At 38.3% G+C, this 16547-nt stretch overlaps 1 protein-coding gene across 1 annotated transcript in view; it reads left to right on the top strand.

Annotated features, from left to right (window-relative positions):
• LOC136847692 (egalitarian protein homolog) overlaps positions 1-16547 on the top strand; it is a 222519-nt gene that overhangs the window by 194257 nt on the left and 11715 nt on the right. The window contains 1 exon segment of the mRNA XM_067119509.1: positions 11855-11935. Within this exon segment, the coding sequence (XP_066975610.1) occupies positions 11855-11935 (81 nt within the window).

Genomic DNA, 16547 nt, shown 5'->3' with positions numbered 1-16547 from the left:
GAGAGAGAGAGAGAGAGAGAGAGAGAGAGAGAAAGAATAATGGTCAGTAAGGGATTCTTCTTGATTAGCTTGGAAGAGAGAGAGAGAGAGAGAGAGAGAGAGAGAGAGAGAGAGAGAGAGAGGGAGAGAGAGAGAGAGAGAGAGAATAATGGTCAGTGAGGGATTCTTCTTGATTAACTTGGAAAAGAAGGAGAAGAAGGATGAAGAGAGAGAGAGAGAGAGAGAGAGAGAGAGAGAGAGAGAGAGAGAGAGAGAGAGAGAGAGAGAGAATAATGGTCAGTAAGGGATTCTTCTTGATTAGCTTGGAAGAGAGAGAGAGAGAGAGAGAGAGAGAGAATAATGGTCAGTGAGGGATTCTTCTTGATTAGCTTGGAAGAGAGAGAGAGAGAGAGAGAGAGAGAGAGAGAGAGAGAATAATGGTCAGTGAGGGATTCTTCTTGATTAGCTTGGAAAATAGGGAGAAGAAGGATGAAGAGAGAGAGAGAGAGAGAGAGAGAGAGAGAGACAGAGAGAGAGAGAGAGAGAGAGAGAGAGTAAATTATGAGTCAGTGAAAGCACTATACGTGTAGATGGGGATATAAAGGTGTTCGGTATACCGGGACAGCCATGCATAGTTCTCCTGCCTGTTATGAAGGTGTGTTGTGCCAAGTTATACATACAAATATATATATATATATATATATATATATATATATATATATATATATATATATATATATATATATATATATATATATATATATATATATATATATATATATATATATATATATACACATGTATATATATATATATATATATATATGCGTGTGTTTGTGTGTGTGTGTATGGTATACACGTCCCTTGTAAGTATCTTTGTGTGCTTACATGCGATGCGATTATGGTCACTCTTGAAGCAAAGGTACAGTACTTTCATTGTGTCCAGTAACGTGGTTTCGTCCACCTGCCATCCCCCTTTTTTTATTTCTGTTTTCGTTTATTTACTCCTCCCTCGTTCTGTTCCGCCTTTCTTTCTCTGGGATGTACTGTGTTCTATTCCTCCGGTATCTCCCCCTTCGGAGTCAAATCCGGGAGATTGAGCGTGGCCATAATTATACGAGTTCGTGCTTATTAAAATCCATTAGTGACTACTAAGTTAGAGAGAGACCTTTTAATTTAGGTTTGGGAGTTCCCGAGAACAAAGGAAGATAGGGCTAGCATTGGCCCCTATTGGGGGGTGGGGGTGGGGATGGAGGGGGAGACAGGGGCTAGGAGAGAGCTCTCTTATAGGGTTATGTGGTAGGGGAAGGCCTCTGCTTAGGGCTAATTCCCTTATGTGTTACAGATTCTCACTTCCTTCTTGAAACTGTGTTCGCTGCATAATTCGTCATTTCCTTGTTGTGAGTGTCGTGATTTTTTTGTTTTTGAGGTTCGGGAACTTACGATTGTGCGGCTAGCAAGAAATTTTGTGTTTATTACGGCAGCGAATATATTCCTGTCAATTAATTCTTGGAGAATGAATCATTTGGTTTTATTATGTTTACATTAGGGCAAAATTTTAAGAGTTATTAAGATTAGCACAGAATTACGAAGCGCATGTATATATCTGGAGAGTTACATTGTGTTGATGTAAATGTTATCTGTTACCTTCATGAATATACAACATTGCTTTTCCAAAATCTTATGTTGATCTTCTTGGGTGTAATTTTAAGAACACACAGAACTAAATTTATGATATCGTCTCTTTGCGTACTCTTGAGCATTAATTTCCTAAATCGAAATTTGATGGAGAGATCATTTTCAAGTGCTTGTTGGGAAGAGAGAGAGAGAGAGAGAGAGAGAGAGAGAGAGAGAGAGAGAGAGAGAGAGAGAGAGAGAGGTGTACCCATGCTCCATGAACTTCATTTAGAACTTTGACCTTTTGATAATACCTAGGCTTTGTATCCAGGTCCCTCACATTATGATGGTAATAGGAAAGGGAAGGAAGGAAGGATGGAAGAATTTCCTGCTTGGATTTTGCATTTGACCTTTTGTGCAGTTGGTCGGAAGATTTCGTCTCTCTCTCTCTCTCTCTCTCTCTCTCTCTCTCTCTCTCTCTCTCTCTCTCTCTGTGGACCTAAGTAGTAATGCAGATACGTCGCCCCTTGTTAAATTTTTGAATGTAAATTGTTGAAGAAACTGACTGATGAAATGACGTTAGTTATTTGCTTATCTCTGATTCTTAAATGTTTTTGGTAATGACATCAATTTTTTTATTGGGTGGGAAATGGGGGGTGGGGGATTAATGCCATTTCTAACATGGTGGCCTTACTTCGAGAATCGCTTCTACCGCGCTTAAACTTCACTGCGGGAGGACAACCCCCCCCCTCCCCATCGTCGGCTTTGGTGCCAGTGCCGCCCTCAGCGTCCTGTCCTAAATGTTAATGACATCGTTAAGGTGTTTCCCTGTAAGCTTCTGCGTAATCGTTTCAGTGTTATCGCAGTGTGCGTCATCTGCTACCGTTCTGCGTCACTTGTCCATGTGAACCCAGGGCCGGGGTTCTTAATACAACTTGATATGAAATGATAAGATCACCGTTAAGACGCAGACGTTTCGAAGTGGTGGTGTTGTTGTTATTTCCCAAAATGGAAGTTTTCAAAAAGGTGGTCACGCTGTATGTCAAATGAAAGGTCATAAGTAGTAGATTGGGACAAAGATTGGGGTACAAGGTCATGAGTTTAGGAGCATCGTATAGGATTCCGATGACTTTAAATGACGCCATCGCTTTCCAAAAGCTCCACTGAAACCCCCACTCAGACTCTGTCAGAGTAGCTTTTTTTTTTTTTTTTTTTTTTAAAAGGAAACCATTGAGATGGCTATTTGTCTGTCCGTCCGCACTTTTGCTGTCCGCCCTCAGATCTTAAAAACTGCTGAGGCTGGAGGGCTGCAAATTGGTATGTTGATCATCCACCCTCTAATCATCACACATAACAAATTGCTACCCTGTAGCCTCAGTAGTTTCTATTTTATTTAAGGTTAAAGTTAGCCATGATCGTGCGTCTGGCACCGCTATAGATGCCAACAACACAGGCCACCACCGGGCATGGTTGAAAGCTTCACGGGCCGCTGAAAGTTTCATGGGCATTGGCTGAGAGTTTTATGGCCCGTGGCTGAGAATTTCATACAGTATTATACGCTGTACAGAAAACTCGATTGCGCCGAAGAAACTTGGGTGCATGTTGTACTTTGTTTTTATAATGACGGCAGAGACACTTTTTTTCTCTCCAACTAATAAGTACTTTGGTCTCCGACTAGACATAAACAAAGAAACGATGGTCTTGGGAGATGGGGAGATGGGGAGACGGCTCATGTAAATTTTTATAAGTTTCTTTTAAAGAGTCGTATGTCAGGGGACGGGGGCGGTTGCAAAATGGCCTTGTTATTAGAACAGGCGGCGAAGTTGCTTGCCTTTTTCTTGTGTAACTTTACAGAATATTGAAATAATTAAAGGCAAAATCCTCTCTCTCTCTCTCTCTCTCTCTCTCTCTCAAAAAAAGAAATAGAGTAGCACTTGGTTGTTACACGGCTGTTGTGGGTTGCATCTCGCATGGAGAGAGAGAGAGAGAGAGAGAGAGAGAGAGAACTGACATGAGTGATCAGCATTTCATCAAAATGGGTGCTTAATAATAATTATAAGCGGAAGAACCTCAACGAGGAGTGAAACCATACAAAAGAGCTGCTCTCTCTCTCTCTCTCTCTCTCTCTCTCTCTCTCTCTCTCTCTCTCTCTGTATAGCTATTTATTTGCGTATGAATGCAAGCGTGTGGATTAGGAAGAGACTGCTATTATGGCATGCCTGCATTTGTCAGAGTCTACGTAAAACCTGTTATTATGAAGATTAGGCACGAAAGTTGTATTTATCCTTCCGATCAGATTGCGATGTTAAGCCCTTGTTTTCTTTGGCGATGTAGTTGCTTTGTGCACACGGCCAGCCATTATTTCATGCTTTACTGACTGACACAGTTGCCGATCTTTGAGGATTTGTGCTTTATGAGAGGTAGTTGTTTTTTTGAATTGTCTGTAATTGCAGAGTTCTCCAACATATTGCAGGAAGGAATATTTAAAGGCATTGCTACCAAAACGTCCTTGTGATTTTTTAATAATGCTTGGTGAAATATATGAAGCATCTTGCGTCAGAAGTATCTCTGTATTTTCAGTAGCCACAGTAGCCTCTTATCGAAATTCTGTGACTAAAGTTTTAGCTACGGTTATCTCTACAAGCCTTGAAACCGAATGGCGAACAAGCGAAGCCTGTCCCTTCTGCGATGAATAAAACCGAGCTATTTCTCATCGTTCCACCGCTCAGCTCGACTTGACTGAGTGATTTTCATGATTAGGATATTATGAACTTTAAATTTTTTATAGCTCACTGAGAAGTTAGGGCACACAAGCCAAAACGACGTACCTTTACCCACTGTAGAAATCGTACTTCTTCTATAAGCACTGGAAGACCAAATTAACATGCTGTTCTAAATTCATATTTTATCCTAAAAATAATTCTTCATGGGCTTCATCGATTTCCTAAGAGCTGACTTTGCAACAGTCCAAAATCATTGGGAAACATATACATACTGTAAGTTTAAACCAGCTTACTTTAATGAAAGTAAGTGAAAGACAGGGAAGTAATAAATGCTTCCCAGTGAAAAATTGGTGGTAGTAAGCAACAAAAAACAGATTTTCATGTGGGATTAAATAAAATATCCTTGTGATTTTAAAAATAAAAATCATTATCATAATATTGAACTAAATCAACTAAGTGTAAAAAAATGTTGCGTATTTATTAAAAGCGCAATATATTTTTGTGTGTGTAATAACGATAATCTATGGATACGGATACTGTGCTTCACGTTCAGACTAGCCTCTTCCACCACCGGCCCCCCTACCTAGCCGCTACAGTATATTTATACGGATGAAGGTGTACCACAGTCCGAGGTGGGGACAGTGCCTGCCGTCTGTAACGTCGGGAGTATTGTGTTGCCATCATTTCTGACGGTAAAGGTGCTCTTGTGTTAAAGGAATTATTACCAATATTTTCAAAGATAAAAGTAGTTAATGCACGGTCAAATACATTTGAATGACGACTTTAGATCTGACGAAGTTGATCCCATGGTTAATTAGGTGTCCCATCGCCGACAGTTGGAATGGTATTAGATCAGGCGAGTCTGCTGACGATGGGATATGTTCACGCAGAGGCTTGCCCATTCTCCCCTTCGGATGGGTTTTGTTGCAGAGGCTTCGGAGGGGCCTCAGTAGCAGTAGCGGATGCCGAGGGGATTTGGTGCCATTATTTCTACGGTCCCGAGAACGGTTGAAGACGGAAGGCCTTTCGCGTGAGAGTGACCTCGTATTCACGGAGGTCTCTCCACATTCTGTCATTGATTTTCTTTTCTTTTATAGACTGTAATTACCGTAATCCTTTTGGTTCTCTTCCCCTCCTGCCTCTTTCCCATTCAACCCCCACCCCATACCGAACAGTTCCTATCCCGGGATAGGAGTTTTATGCATGGTCAAGCCGGAGGCGAACTTTGTTCGCTGACAAACTTCGCTCGAGCGCCCTTTTTCATGCTGGAAGTGTTGTCATGTCTCTGTGCTCTCCATTTTTTGGTATATTTTTATGCTTCTGAATTTCATGTAAAGCTCCTCGCCTTCATCATCTTACGAGAATTATTTCACATATGCTATTGTGTTTTATATATACTTAACCTTATGAAGGTCGTGTTACTTGTGTAAAATTGGAATATAATTTTTGATTGGGATTATCTAATTTTACTGGTGTTCATGTCCTTAGGAAAAGACTGACTGAATGCGCAGGACAGTTACTAGTTAATCTATAAGGATATGGATCACGACTTATTCAAGTGAATAGCATTGAAGAAAAGTATTGTTCTTGTTAACTTAAGCTAGCCTTATGAGCAGAACGTAGGATGAAAAGTTGGTACAGTCATGCGTGAAGAGTGCGACCAAGATCTACTTTAACCACAGTATGCACGTATGGAGAGAGTGCTAGAAGAGGGTGACTCTCTCTCTCTCTCTCTCTCTCTCTCTCTCTCTCTCTCTCTCTCTCTCTCTCACACACACACACATACTCGTACATATATATATATAATTTATTTATATATAATATATATATATATATATATATATATATATATATATATATATATATATATATATATATATATATATATATATGTGTGTGTGTGTGTGAATTCGTGCGTCATTCTGTTTTCTTTGTTTAAATGCAGCAAAAATTTCCTCGGCCATCTATATATTTATTTTGGTATTTAAATTCCAGTACTTTATTGAGATCATTCAGCTTCTCTCTCTCTCTCTCTCTCTCTCTCTCTCTCTCTCTCTCTCTCTCTCTCTCTCTCTCTCTCTCAAAAGCTTGTCGAGTTGGTAAAATATTCACGGTCACATTTACCCCTTTTGCAAGGGACAGCACTCTCGTCCGGGGTGTGATAGATGGGCCTTACGTAAGTGGCCGTCTGCAGAAGTCTTGAGCACTCTGGGTGTCCCAGGCCGAGCCAAGTGATATGTTGCCCAGCTGTTGTCCCGGCCGCATTTGGTAGCCCTCTTGGCTAGATTAAAAGTCGCCCCGTTCCCATATATTTTTAGAGGATATTTGTCCGATTTTCAAATTCTGTTCACATTCTGAACTGCACTGGCTGTCCTCTACTATCCATTACAGGGAGCGCGAGTCATCGTTTTTCTCAAATATCTTCCAAACTATTTATCTGATCGAAACGGTACTTTGACATAGTGTATAAGACACCTCCCACTAATTTTTGGTAATATAGTGCATTGTCAAATGGTTTTAGTTAAGACCTTTACTCTTGACTTCCATGGTGTTGCCAAGCATCGCCAAACTATGCATTCGAACGAACGTCCTTTATACCCATCCCGTCCCTCCCTCTCCCTTCCCCTCCCCATCCCTCCCTCAACCCACTTTCCTGGCCTTCCCATCTCGCCCCCCCCTTTCCTGTGTATGGGGGATAGCGGACGTTGGATTGCGTAGATTAGTCCTGCTGACTCATGCCACTTTGCCTTTAAAAGTCAAGAGTAAACGCCTTAACTAACACCATTTGACAATGCACTACGTTACCAAAAATTAGCGGAAGGTGTCTTGTACACTGTGTCAAAGCACCATTTCGATCAGATAGTTAGTTTGAAAGATATTTGAGAAAAACGATGACTCGCGGTCCCTGTAATAGATAGTAGGTGACCTGTTCATTCATTTAATGACATCTTTTTTCAGATAATTTTTGTTCGATTTGTTATTTTTGTGATAATTTTTAATTGTTCTGATACGGATACTCCGCCCCTACACTTTCATATATGGGGCTATCGTGCGACGTCTCTAGGCGTAAGTGTTGAAGCATTGTACAGTAGTCTCTTTATTTGTGCGTTTTTAGGCGCAATTCTAATCCCCATTATAACGTCATAGATCTCGTTAACGACTGAAGTGTCGATTCATCAGTTCTGTACCGAATTTTCACTTTACTTTTTTGTGTGAGGCGAAAGTCTTCGTCACAGAGTGTGACTGAACACGGAATCAAACAAGTAAAAAATGCGCCGAAGTTTCTTCGGCGTAATCGAGTTTTCTCTACAGCCGCTACAGCATATAATCAAGGCCGCCGAAAATCTTTCGGCGGTCTCGGTATAATGCTGTATGAACCGCGGCCCATGAAACTTTAACCATGGCCTGGTGGTGGCCCATCCTATATCGTTGCCAGAAGCACGATTATGGCTGACTTTAACCTTAAATAAAATAAAAACTACAGAGGCTAGAGGGCTGCAATTTGGTATGTTTGATGATTGGAGGGTGGATGATCAACCTATCAATTTGCAGCCCTCTAGCCTCAGCAATTTTTACGATCTGAGGGCGGACAGAAAAAGTGCGGACGAACACACAAAAGCCGGCACAATAGTTTTCCTTTACAGAAAACTAAAACTGAGGTGGTTCAGTCGCGCCCGTTTTTTTCGATCACGTGATCAGGTGTAGTGGTTCAGTCGAGCGTTGTAATGAAGCGTATTCATGAGGTGATAACACGCAGGCAATACGCCATGATAATTTTTTATTTTATTGGTTGTCCTGTTTGGGACCTGTTCATTCAGTTAATGCCAGAATAATGAATTATAAGTTGATGCATTGGTTGCGGTTATAAATCCTCTCTCGCTGTACGTTAACTTCGACAGTTTTAAAGATAGAACTTCTGAATTTCCAGGTCAGTAGAACCATTATAGTAGAAAGGTCCAGAGCGCCACTTTTGAGTTACTGCAGCACCTATTTTCATAAAAGAGGAAATTAAAATAAGAGACATACTGTCAAATATGTTGCTTTTAGATTTTATTTTTATTTTTTTTCGTCACTTCATTTACAGGCCGCGTGGGGCAGATTTTTAGGCGTTCGGAATAATAATAATAATAATAATAATAATAATAATAATAATAATAATAATAATGTCGACAATAATAATAGAACCTGAACCCAGACGAACGATTATTGACTATTATAATAAAAGACTTATATTCCGCACATTCCTTAACATGAATATTATTATTATTATTATTATTATTAAAATACTTGTAGTAGTATGTGTCTTCAAATAGACCTGAAAATCTACTCACAGTTATTATTATGTACATATATTTAATTATTAAATCTGTACAGATTCCTTCAAATGGAAAAAAATCTATACAGATTTATCCATAACTATATGTGCATATACATAACTGTGAATTGTTTCTCCATTATTATTATTATATTATTATTATTATTATTATTATTATTATTATTATTATTATTATTATTATTATTATTATTATTAGTCATAACCTTCCCAGTGAAACAAACCAAAAATTTGAGAACTTATTGTAATAATAATAATAATAATAATAATAATAATAATAATAATAATAATAACAGCCTTGTCAAAACAGCTACGTATCTGAAGTTTAAAAAAAGAAAAAAATAAACAAAACCACGATTGAAGAACTGCGTCAACAAATAAAACGCGGCCAAACCTCAAGACAGGCAAACGGAACACGCCAGATTCCAACCTAGTTTTGAAAAAGAAACCTTCGCTATTGATCACTCTGCGAATGACGGATGTAGCTATGTTGTAAACCTTCCATAAATACCTCTCTCTGTTCATGTCTGCGAGTTGCAATTACCCTGACGTTAATATCAAAGTTATTAGGACTAAATGAGAATTACGAATTATATACTGCAGGGCGCCATCGATCAAGCCGGCACCAGAGGCCTGACATTAAGTCTCTCTCTCTCTCTCTCTCTCTCTCTCTCTCTCTCTCTCTCTCTCTCTCTCTCTCAGTATTAGTATTCGAGACTTGACTTCCTGACCGGGCTTTTTCAATGCGTAAGTCCGGACCATATACAATGACTTTGAACACTACCGAAATGCCATTTTATGCTCATCTCTGTCAAGAGTTGATCACGTGTATTTGTGGCTAACTTCACAGCAAACGTCTTCCTATTCATTTGTTTATATTTCGCTCTATTGACGTATGTGTGTATTGTAAACTATTAGCGTTAGCGTGTTTGAACAATTTCCTTAGATTTGCTTTGTTTTCCTGTTTGCGAAAGCAGATTTAACAGCAAGTTATTTGACCGCCAGAAAGAGTAAGGGTTTAGAAGAAGAAGAAGAAGAAGAAATCTCTCGGATACTTGTTAACGCAATTCCAAGAGTTTACGAGTGAAAGGAATTTCAAAGTCTGGTGAGAAAGAAAATCAGTATCGTTAGAGGTTACTGACTCTGGAACTGTTGCTTTAGAAAAAGATCTAAAATATTACTTGATACATTTTTCGCTCGGTTAGCCTACGTCATCGGAACAAACGCGACAGAATCATAACCAATAATAATAATAATTAATAATATTATTAATATTAATAATAATAATAATAATTATATTATTATTATTATTATTATTTATTATTATTATTATTATTATTACCGAAATCGGAAATATTGTTGGCTCAAATTCAGCCTTCATTAAATTCCTGTCGTGTCCTCCGTCTGCGACCGGTGCTGCTTGACCGTGCGACGCTCGCCCATTAGATCGGAGCCTCCTTTGCAATTGCATGCGCCTTCGGAGCCTCCTTTGCAATTGCATGGGCGTTCGCTTGCGTGTCCTTAATGCGAAGGGGAGGTTATTTCCAATAAACAAATCTCCGCTCGCTGGCATCGCGAATGGAGTGGTGTTTCCAACTAGCGTTTTTAATTTTTTTTTTTTTTTTTTTGGGGGTGGGGTTGGGGGGTCGTGTTTCGAGTGCAACGAGCTCCGTGCATGTTTAACAGTTTGGCGTTTTTGCTGCTGTTGCACGCTTTTGTGCGTGCGCAATTGCGTGTGCTCACTGTTACTTTTTTTTCGGTTCCCACATGGAATGTTTCATGTCGATGTGCGTTTGTACTGTTTTTTCTTTTTTTTTTTTCTTTTGACGTAATACGCGTGAAACAGAATGTGCACTTCGTGTTGTATGGAGCACAAACATTCTCTCTCTCTCTCTCTCTCTCTCTCTCTCTCTCTCTCTCTCTCTCTCTCTCTCTCGTGTATTTCTCTATATTTTTAAAATGTCAAATTTCTTTCTTTGGTCAGTGTACTGTTGCGTTAGTAAATTATCCTATGACTAAAAGGTTTCCCTTGTATTAGAATTTTATTCCTTGTTTGACAGCGACTGAAGTGATGCTTAAAAAGTCTATATCAGTAATATGTTATAAATATATTAGCTGAATTAACATATTCTTGTAAATTCATTAGGCCATTTTGAACTAATTTAATTATGGACGTATGATGTGATTGTAAATAAAAACTTATGTATTTGTGTGCGCAGAAGTGAAACAGAAAAGCTTTATGTTTTATATTCTTGAAGTATTTATGTTGAAGATGCTTCTGTTATGTGACAATAATAGGTACCTTTATTTTTAACTGCCTAATCAAGAAGTAACCTTTGAGCGGAAAACTTCCCCAACAAAAGCTGCCTCAGAACTCGGAACTTTAAATATTTAGATAGTGATGTACCACAGAATAAACGATAAAACACAGGGTACATCTGTTCATAAACATCACGTGACGTGCACCCGTGATATACATCCAAACATGTAAACAGCTCCCTACGTTTATACAGTATAATTGGATAGGTATTCATCCACGCACGCGCGTTACGAAATATACATGACGACCTTCTGTTGACGCAGACCGAACAGTTGTGTCCTACATATGCGTGTAACGTTACAGCAGATGTGTTTTCGTTATTTTTCATTCCCCGTTCCCCTTGCTGTGACGAAGTTGATCGGCGGAGAATCAAGGATGTTTGAAGTTTTCTCACATTTATATGTTTCGCGTGGAAGGTTACAAATGTAGTTGTAGATGTTCGAACGTTTTCACACGAAATTTAGAAGTTGCACAGAGACGTTTATACAGTTTCACTTTGCTGTTTGACATGCTTGCACAGATGTTTTGTCTCTCGGATGTTTCACAAAGATGTGGATATGTTTTTACACTAATGTTTAACTGTGAAAGTGATTGTGTTGTTCCTCGTCCGCATTATCTGCTAGTCATTGGGGTCGAATGTTTTTCCTATTTTGTGACGGAATCTCCAGATTACTGTAGTCTAAATAAATAATCTTTCTAGTTTCGGGTCCTTACCGAAAATACCAGTCATATTTTCCATTGTTTTTAGAAAGTTTTTATCGACAGTTGCAGATACTTACAATTTTTCGACAGTTGCAGATACTTACAATTTTTCGACAGTTGCAGATACTTACAATTTTTCGACAGTTGCAGATACTTACAGTTTTTGTTTTTTTCTTGCAGGTTGCTCACGATTGTCGAGGAGACTCTGGGGCGCTCTTCCACCAGTTTGGCGTTACACTCAAAAATGTCTTTGATACTCAGGTGAGTCGGGTTTTGTCTCTTTTGTTACTAAATTTCTCTCTCTTTTTTAAAAAATTTACTTAAGGAAGAAAACGCATTTTGGTCGTCATTAATTTCTTATTCTGTATTTATTTTTTATTTATTCGGTATTTTTGTTTCGATTTTAAAGCATTTTTCTTTTAAATCATTGATAGCAGAACGCAATGATTCGTCCTCATCGATGGCCAAATAAACCTCTTTGCATAGTTTTTCCCCTTATGTAGTGACGCCAGTCTGTTGTGTCCTGTCGAGATTTTCGTAGCAACCAATGGCCTCTGATGTGATCTGTTGAAACTTTTTGAACAACTAAGGACTTCTGTTGTGTTTTATTGAAACTTGCTAAGCAATTAATCATCAACTTGGTCAACAATTAATGGAGCCTGCTGTTTTCTGTGGAGACTTGCAGATGAAGTAACGGCCTCTTGCGTTCTGTGGATTTGCAGAGCAAGTAATGGCCTTTTATTTGTTGTTGAAACTTGCTTAGCAAGTAATGGCCTCTCTTATGGTCAGGTGTAATTTTCTTGGATAATAAGGTTTTTTTTTGTGATTTGTTAAAACTGACTACGCAAGTAATGGCATCTTTTGTGGAAGTTGCTAAGGAAGTTCATGGCATCTCTGTCGTGTTTCTTATAAATGCATATTGTAAATAATAGAAATATTTATTTTGCAGAAAAATTGCTATAAAAAGGTACTTCAAAGTTCCTAAATTGCTGTGAATTACGTTGCATTTATATATTATTTAAAAAGCCATTTGTTATATCAGACGGTAATCTCCAGCAATGTCATTTTTGTCATGGACGGATGTAATAAATTCTAGGTATTCTGAATATCCATTACTTTGTTTTATGAAGCAGCACTTTTATTGAAGATTTATTTAATTTTTTTTTAATGGATAGGCAGTAGCCCGGCAACCCGCTGTCCAGTTAAATCAGATACATACCCGGTTACTAGTTGTAATGTTTCATATATTGAAGCATTAATAAGAAGGTTCCTTAGCTCAGGAAGCAGTCCATGAATGGCCGCTGTTTCACTTTATGGGTAACCATAAACCAAATATCTTCGTCCGTACAAGCCCAAATATTGTTGCAGTTTCCATTTGATCTAATTAATAATGTAAAAACGAAACCGCCTAATAGAGAGGTAAGTCTCTCTCAGTAAGATCGCAGGAGCCTCGGGGAGTCGTGTATGTAACCCTCTGCCTTCGAGTGAAATTATGGTGGTGATCCAAATTTAGATACAATTTTCCCCCTCTTCTCCGGCGATTACACCCACGCATGTCTTCTCTCTCTCTCTCTCTCTCTCTCTCTCTCTCTGTTTGTCTCCCTTTGCTGACCTTTCTTAAATATTGGGTAAAAATGATGAAGCTCTGATTAGGGTGTCGAAACATTGCTTCCACACATGAGCAAAGGTTAGGGGTTGGTAAAATAAAAAAAACTTTATTTCTCTTTTTCAGAATAGATTGTTCAGGAGAGAAAAAAGGATGTGTATGGTACGGAGTTTCTTTAAGGATTTTAGTATGCGGAGAGAGAGAGAGAGAGAGAGAGAGAGAGAGAGAGAGAATGGATAATTTTCGTGAAATGAGATTTTTTCTTGATTAGTTTTGTCTGTGTTATTATTGTTGTTAGTATCAATTTTAAGAAAACAATTACAGATTTGCTCAATAATACGAATTGAGACAAGTTTTGAAATTACAATGGTATTTATTATAGTTTTTGTAGTTGTTTACAATTCCAGGTGATCTCTCTCTCTCGATTTGATTCATCATTGTTGGCAATGCCACTCACCTTTGTACTGTAAACACGGAGTGAGATTTTTCCGTTGGTAGTTAATATGGTTATGAATTTCATATTTGTTTTTTCTTATGTATTTCCTTTTTCTTTTGTTGGGCAAATTCAACATGTCCCTCCATGAACTTTTTTGGTAGTGATAATGGCTTTAGGATTTTTTGTTATACTGAGCTGTAATGAAATTCATGTGAGTTTTATGCACATAGTGACGTTTTGTATTTCGATAATAACTTAATTAAACTATTGAAAAGCCGGACGTATGTCATTTTAGTATTTTTGAATTCCTCGCGACTGGTGTTTCCAATCCTTGTTTATATCACTTTTTCTTGTCTTATTTTGTGGGTTCATTGGTTTCTTTTTGCAATTCCGTACGGCTGTATGTCTGTGTGTCTGTCTGTAATGTCTTCAGAGATTACAAACCTCTGTCCTCAATGAGCCACTCGGCATTTTAACTTCACTGCTCTGGGAAACCTACTAAGGACCATTTTTCGGAATCCTCGCGGATTCGTCTCGTTGCTAGATATTCGGTCACTCCAAAAATGTAACATTTGTTGCTTTTTTTCTTTGTTTGGTTGTTTCCTGAATCGTTTAACCAATATTTTGTCGAGAAAGTTGTGTATTGAAGAAGAACGTCATCAGTATACGCCTCTCTTGCACAGCAGGATTCGGACGGGAATGCTTGCCTCGATGACTGCATAAAAAACCTAGAACTGATATGTAAGCAATGCCATCATGTAACAAGGTCACACGGAGCAGCAGTTTGACCTTTGTGTGTGACAACTCTCCCGATCAGGTTGTTGTGAGAACTTTTAGCTGTGTTTTTCTTTAGGAAACGTGAATGAATGTTTGAGTTTTAAGGAATGTTTGATGTTGCATGTCGACATGATGCATTGAGAAGAGTTGACAGGTACGTTTTTATCTGGAAGAACATCCAATGCGTCAGGTGACTAATACATCTTCTTACATTTTAATATATTTTTATCTGTTTATTTATTTATTGTTTTTATTTATTTGTCTTTTTTTAATATGTGGATCTCTTCTTTCTGTTATTTCCTTTATCTCCTCCTACTTATTCCTAATGAACACCATATTCTTTGGAAGCTTGAGTTTCAAGTCAGTGGCCCCTTTGGTGTACTTGTTCCATATGAATAGGTGTTATCTACTGAATAATAATAATAATAATAATAATAATAATAATAATAATAATAAAGTCAATAGTACCGTAGTATTTTTTAAACCCTCGGTGATATTCACTGTTGATTCTGCCGTATTCTGTTCTTAGTTGTACCTTTGTTGTATTTGATGTTATTAAATTTCTTCCTCACCGTGGAATCCAAGTGCTTACGTGGTAACCTAGAAGAGTTACCTGGGTAGGTTTTACATCTTGAGGTGCGGTATAAGACCTGGACTTATATTCTAACTTCTTTATGATTCCTGAGACTCAGTTGGTGTAACCCTCACCTCTCGCCTGATAGGTCCGAGGTTCAGTCCCGACGTGAAGAAGAAGTCTGTTCGTATGTAGGAAATGGTTGCGGGTTACTTTCGTTATTATTATCATGAGTTTTGTTAATGCTCCACTGTGCACTTTTATTTACCACCAGAGCGAATTCTTGTTTCTTATATTCTCTCTCTCTCTCTCTCTCTCTCTCTCTCTCTCTCTCTCTCTCTCTCTCTCTCTCTCTCTCTCTCTTTAACACATGATGGATTACTCTTGGCTGAGTCTTGTACACAAACCTTTTGTTTCCTGCCTTTTTTTATGATTTTTTTTTTTTTGCTTTTGTTACCGCGCCTTTTTTCGCAGTAGTTGCTTTTGTTTTTTTTTTGTTTTTTCATAATGTTATTGCTTTATTTACTCTTGTTTTTCCCATTTATTTCTTTCATAATTGTTCATAATTCTTTTCGTCTTATTTTTGTATGTTGCTATATCTACCTGTTGTAGTGTTTGCTTTCTATTTTTGTATATTTGGGTTGTTCTTCAGTTGTTGGTGATGTTGTTTTTCTTCCATTTGCTCTGCTGTTATTTCTGTTGTCTATATGCATTTTAAACGTTTTACGTATGTGTTTCTCTGTGTGTTTATGAAAGAGAGAGAGAGAGAGAGAGAGAGAGAGAGAGAGAGAGAGAGAGAGAGAGAGAGAGAGAGAGAGACATTTTTGTTCCATATACAGAGCTGTGGTATTTATTTTTATTTTTATAGTCACTGGTTTAGCTTTGTACCATATTTATAAAGGTTAATTATATTTATTCCCCTTTCATGTTGTTGTTGTTGTTGTTTTTGTACCATTTCTCAGATGTTTCTTTTCTCCTTTCCCCTTTTCTAATAGTGAATTACCAGTGACCCTTTTCTGTGTCCGGAAGCTGTTCGTGACGACAGTCACGAATCACGAATGGAAACGTTGTGAGAGAGATGGCGCGTTTACCGGGGCCCCATCGAATTGCCTGTTTAATTGGGCCTTGTTAATTAGATTAAATCCAGAACGATAATGACAGCGGGATAACCGTGGCATTGCGTGTCAGGCGCGGGATGACGACGGGACTTTGCCGATGTGGTAATTACTCTTGGACAGTCGAGCTTAATTCGTGTATTGAAATCTCTCCAGCGAGTAGCTACCGAACGTGCCCTCTTGGTATGGTCACGATGGACCCTTATGGTAAATAATAATAATAATTAATATAATGATGCATTATCAACAACAGTAATTATTTATATGTGGCATATTATTCTGCTTGGTTGTAAATTACTGTATCCATTGTATATGACAGTTGTGTGGTGAAGTGTGCTGTGCGTTCCCCGTAGGTTTTCAGGACT

The sequence above is a fragment of the Macrobrachium rosenbergii genome, chromosome 17 (genome assembly GCF_040412425.1).
Source record: "Macrobrachium rosenbergii isolate ZJJX-2024 chromosome 17, ASM4041242v1, whole genome shotgun sequence".
NCBI classification, from domain to species: domain Eukaryota; kingdom Metazoa; phylum Arthropoda; class Malacostraca; order Decapoda; family Palaemonidae; genus Macrobrachium; species Macrobrachium rosenbergii.
Note: the sequence above shows the minus strand (reverse complement) of the source record. Positions and strands in the feature narration are given on the sequence as shown.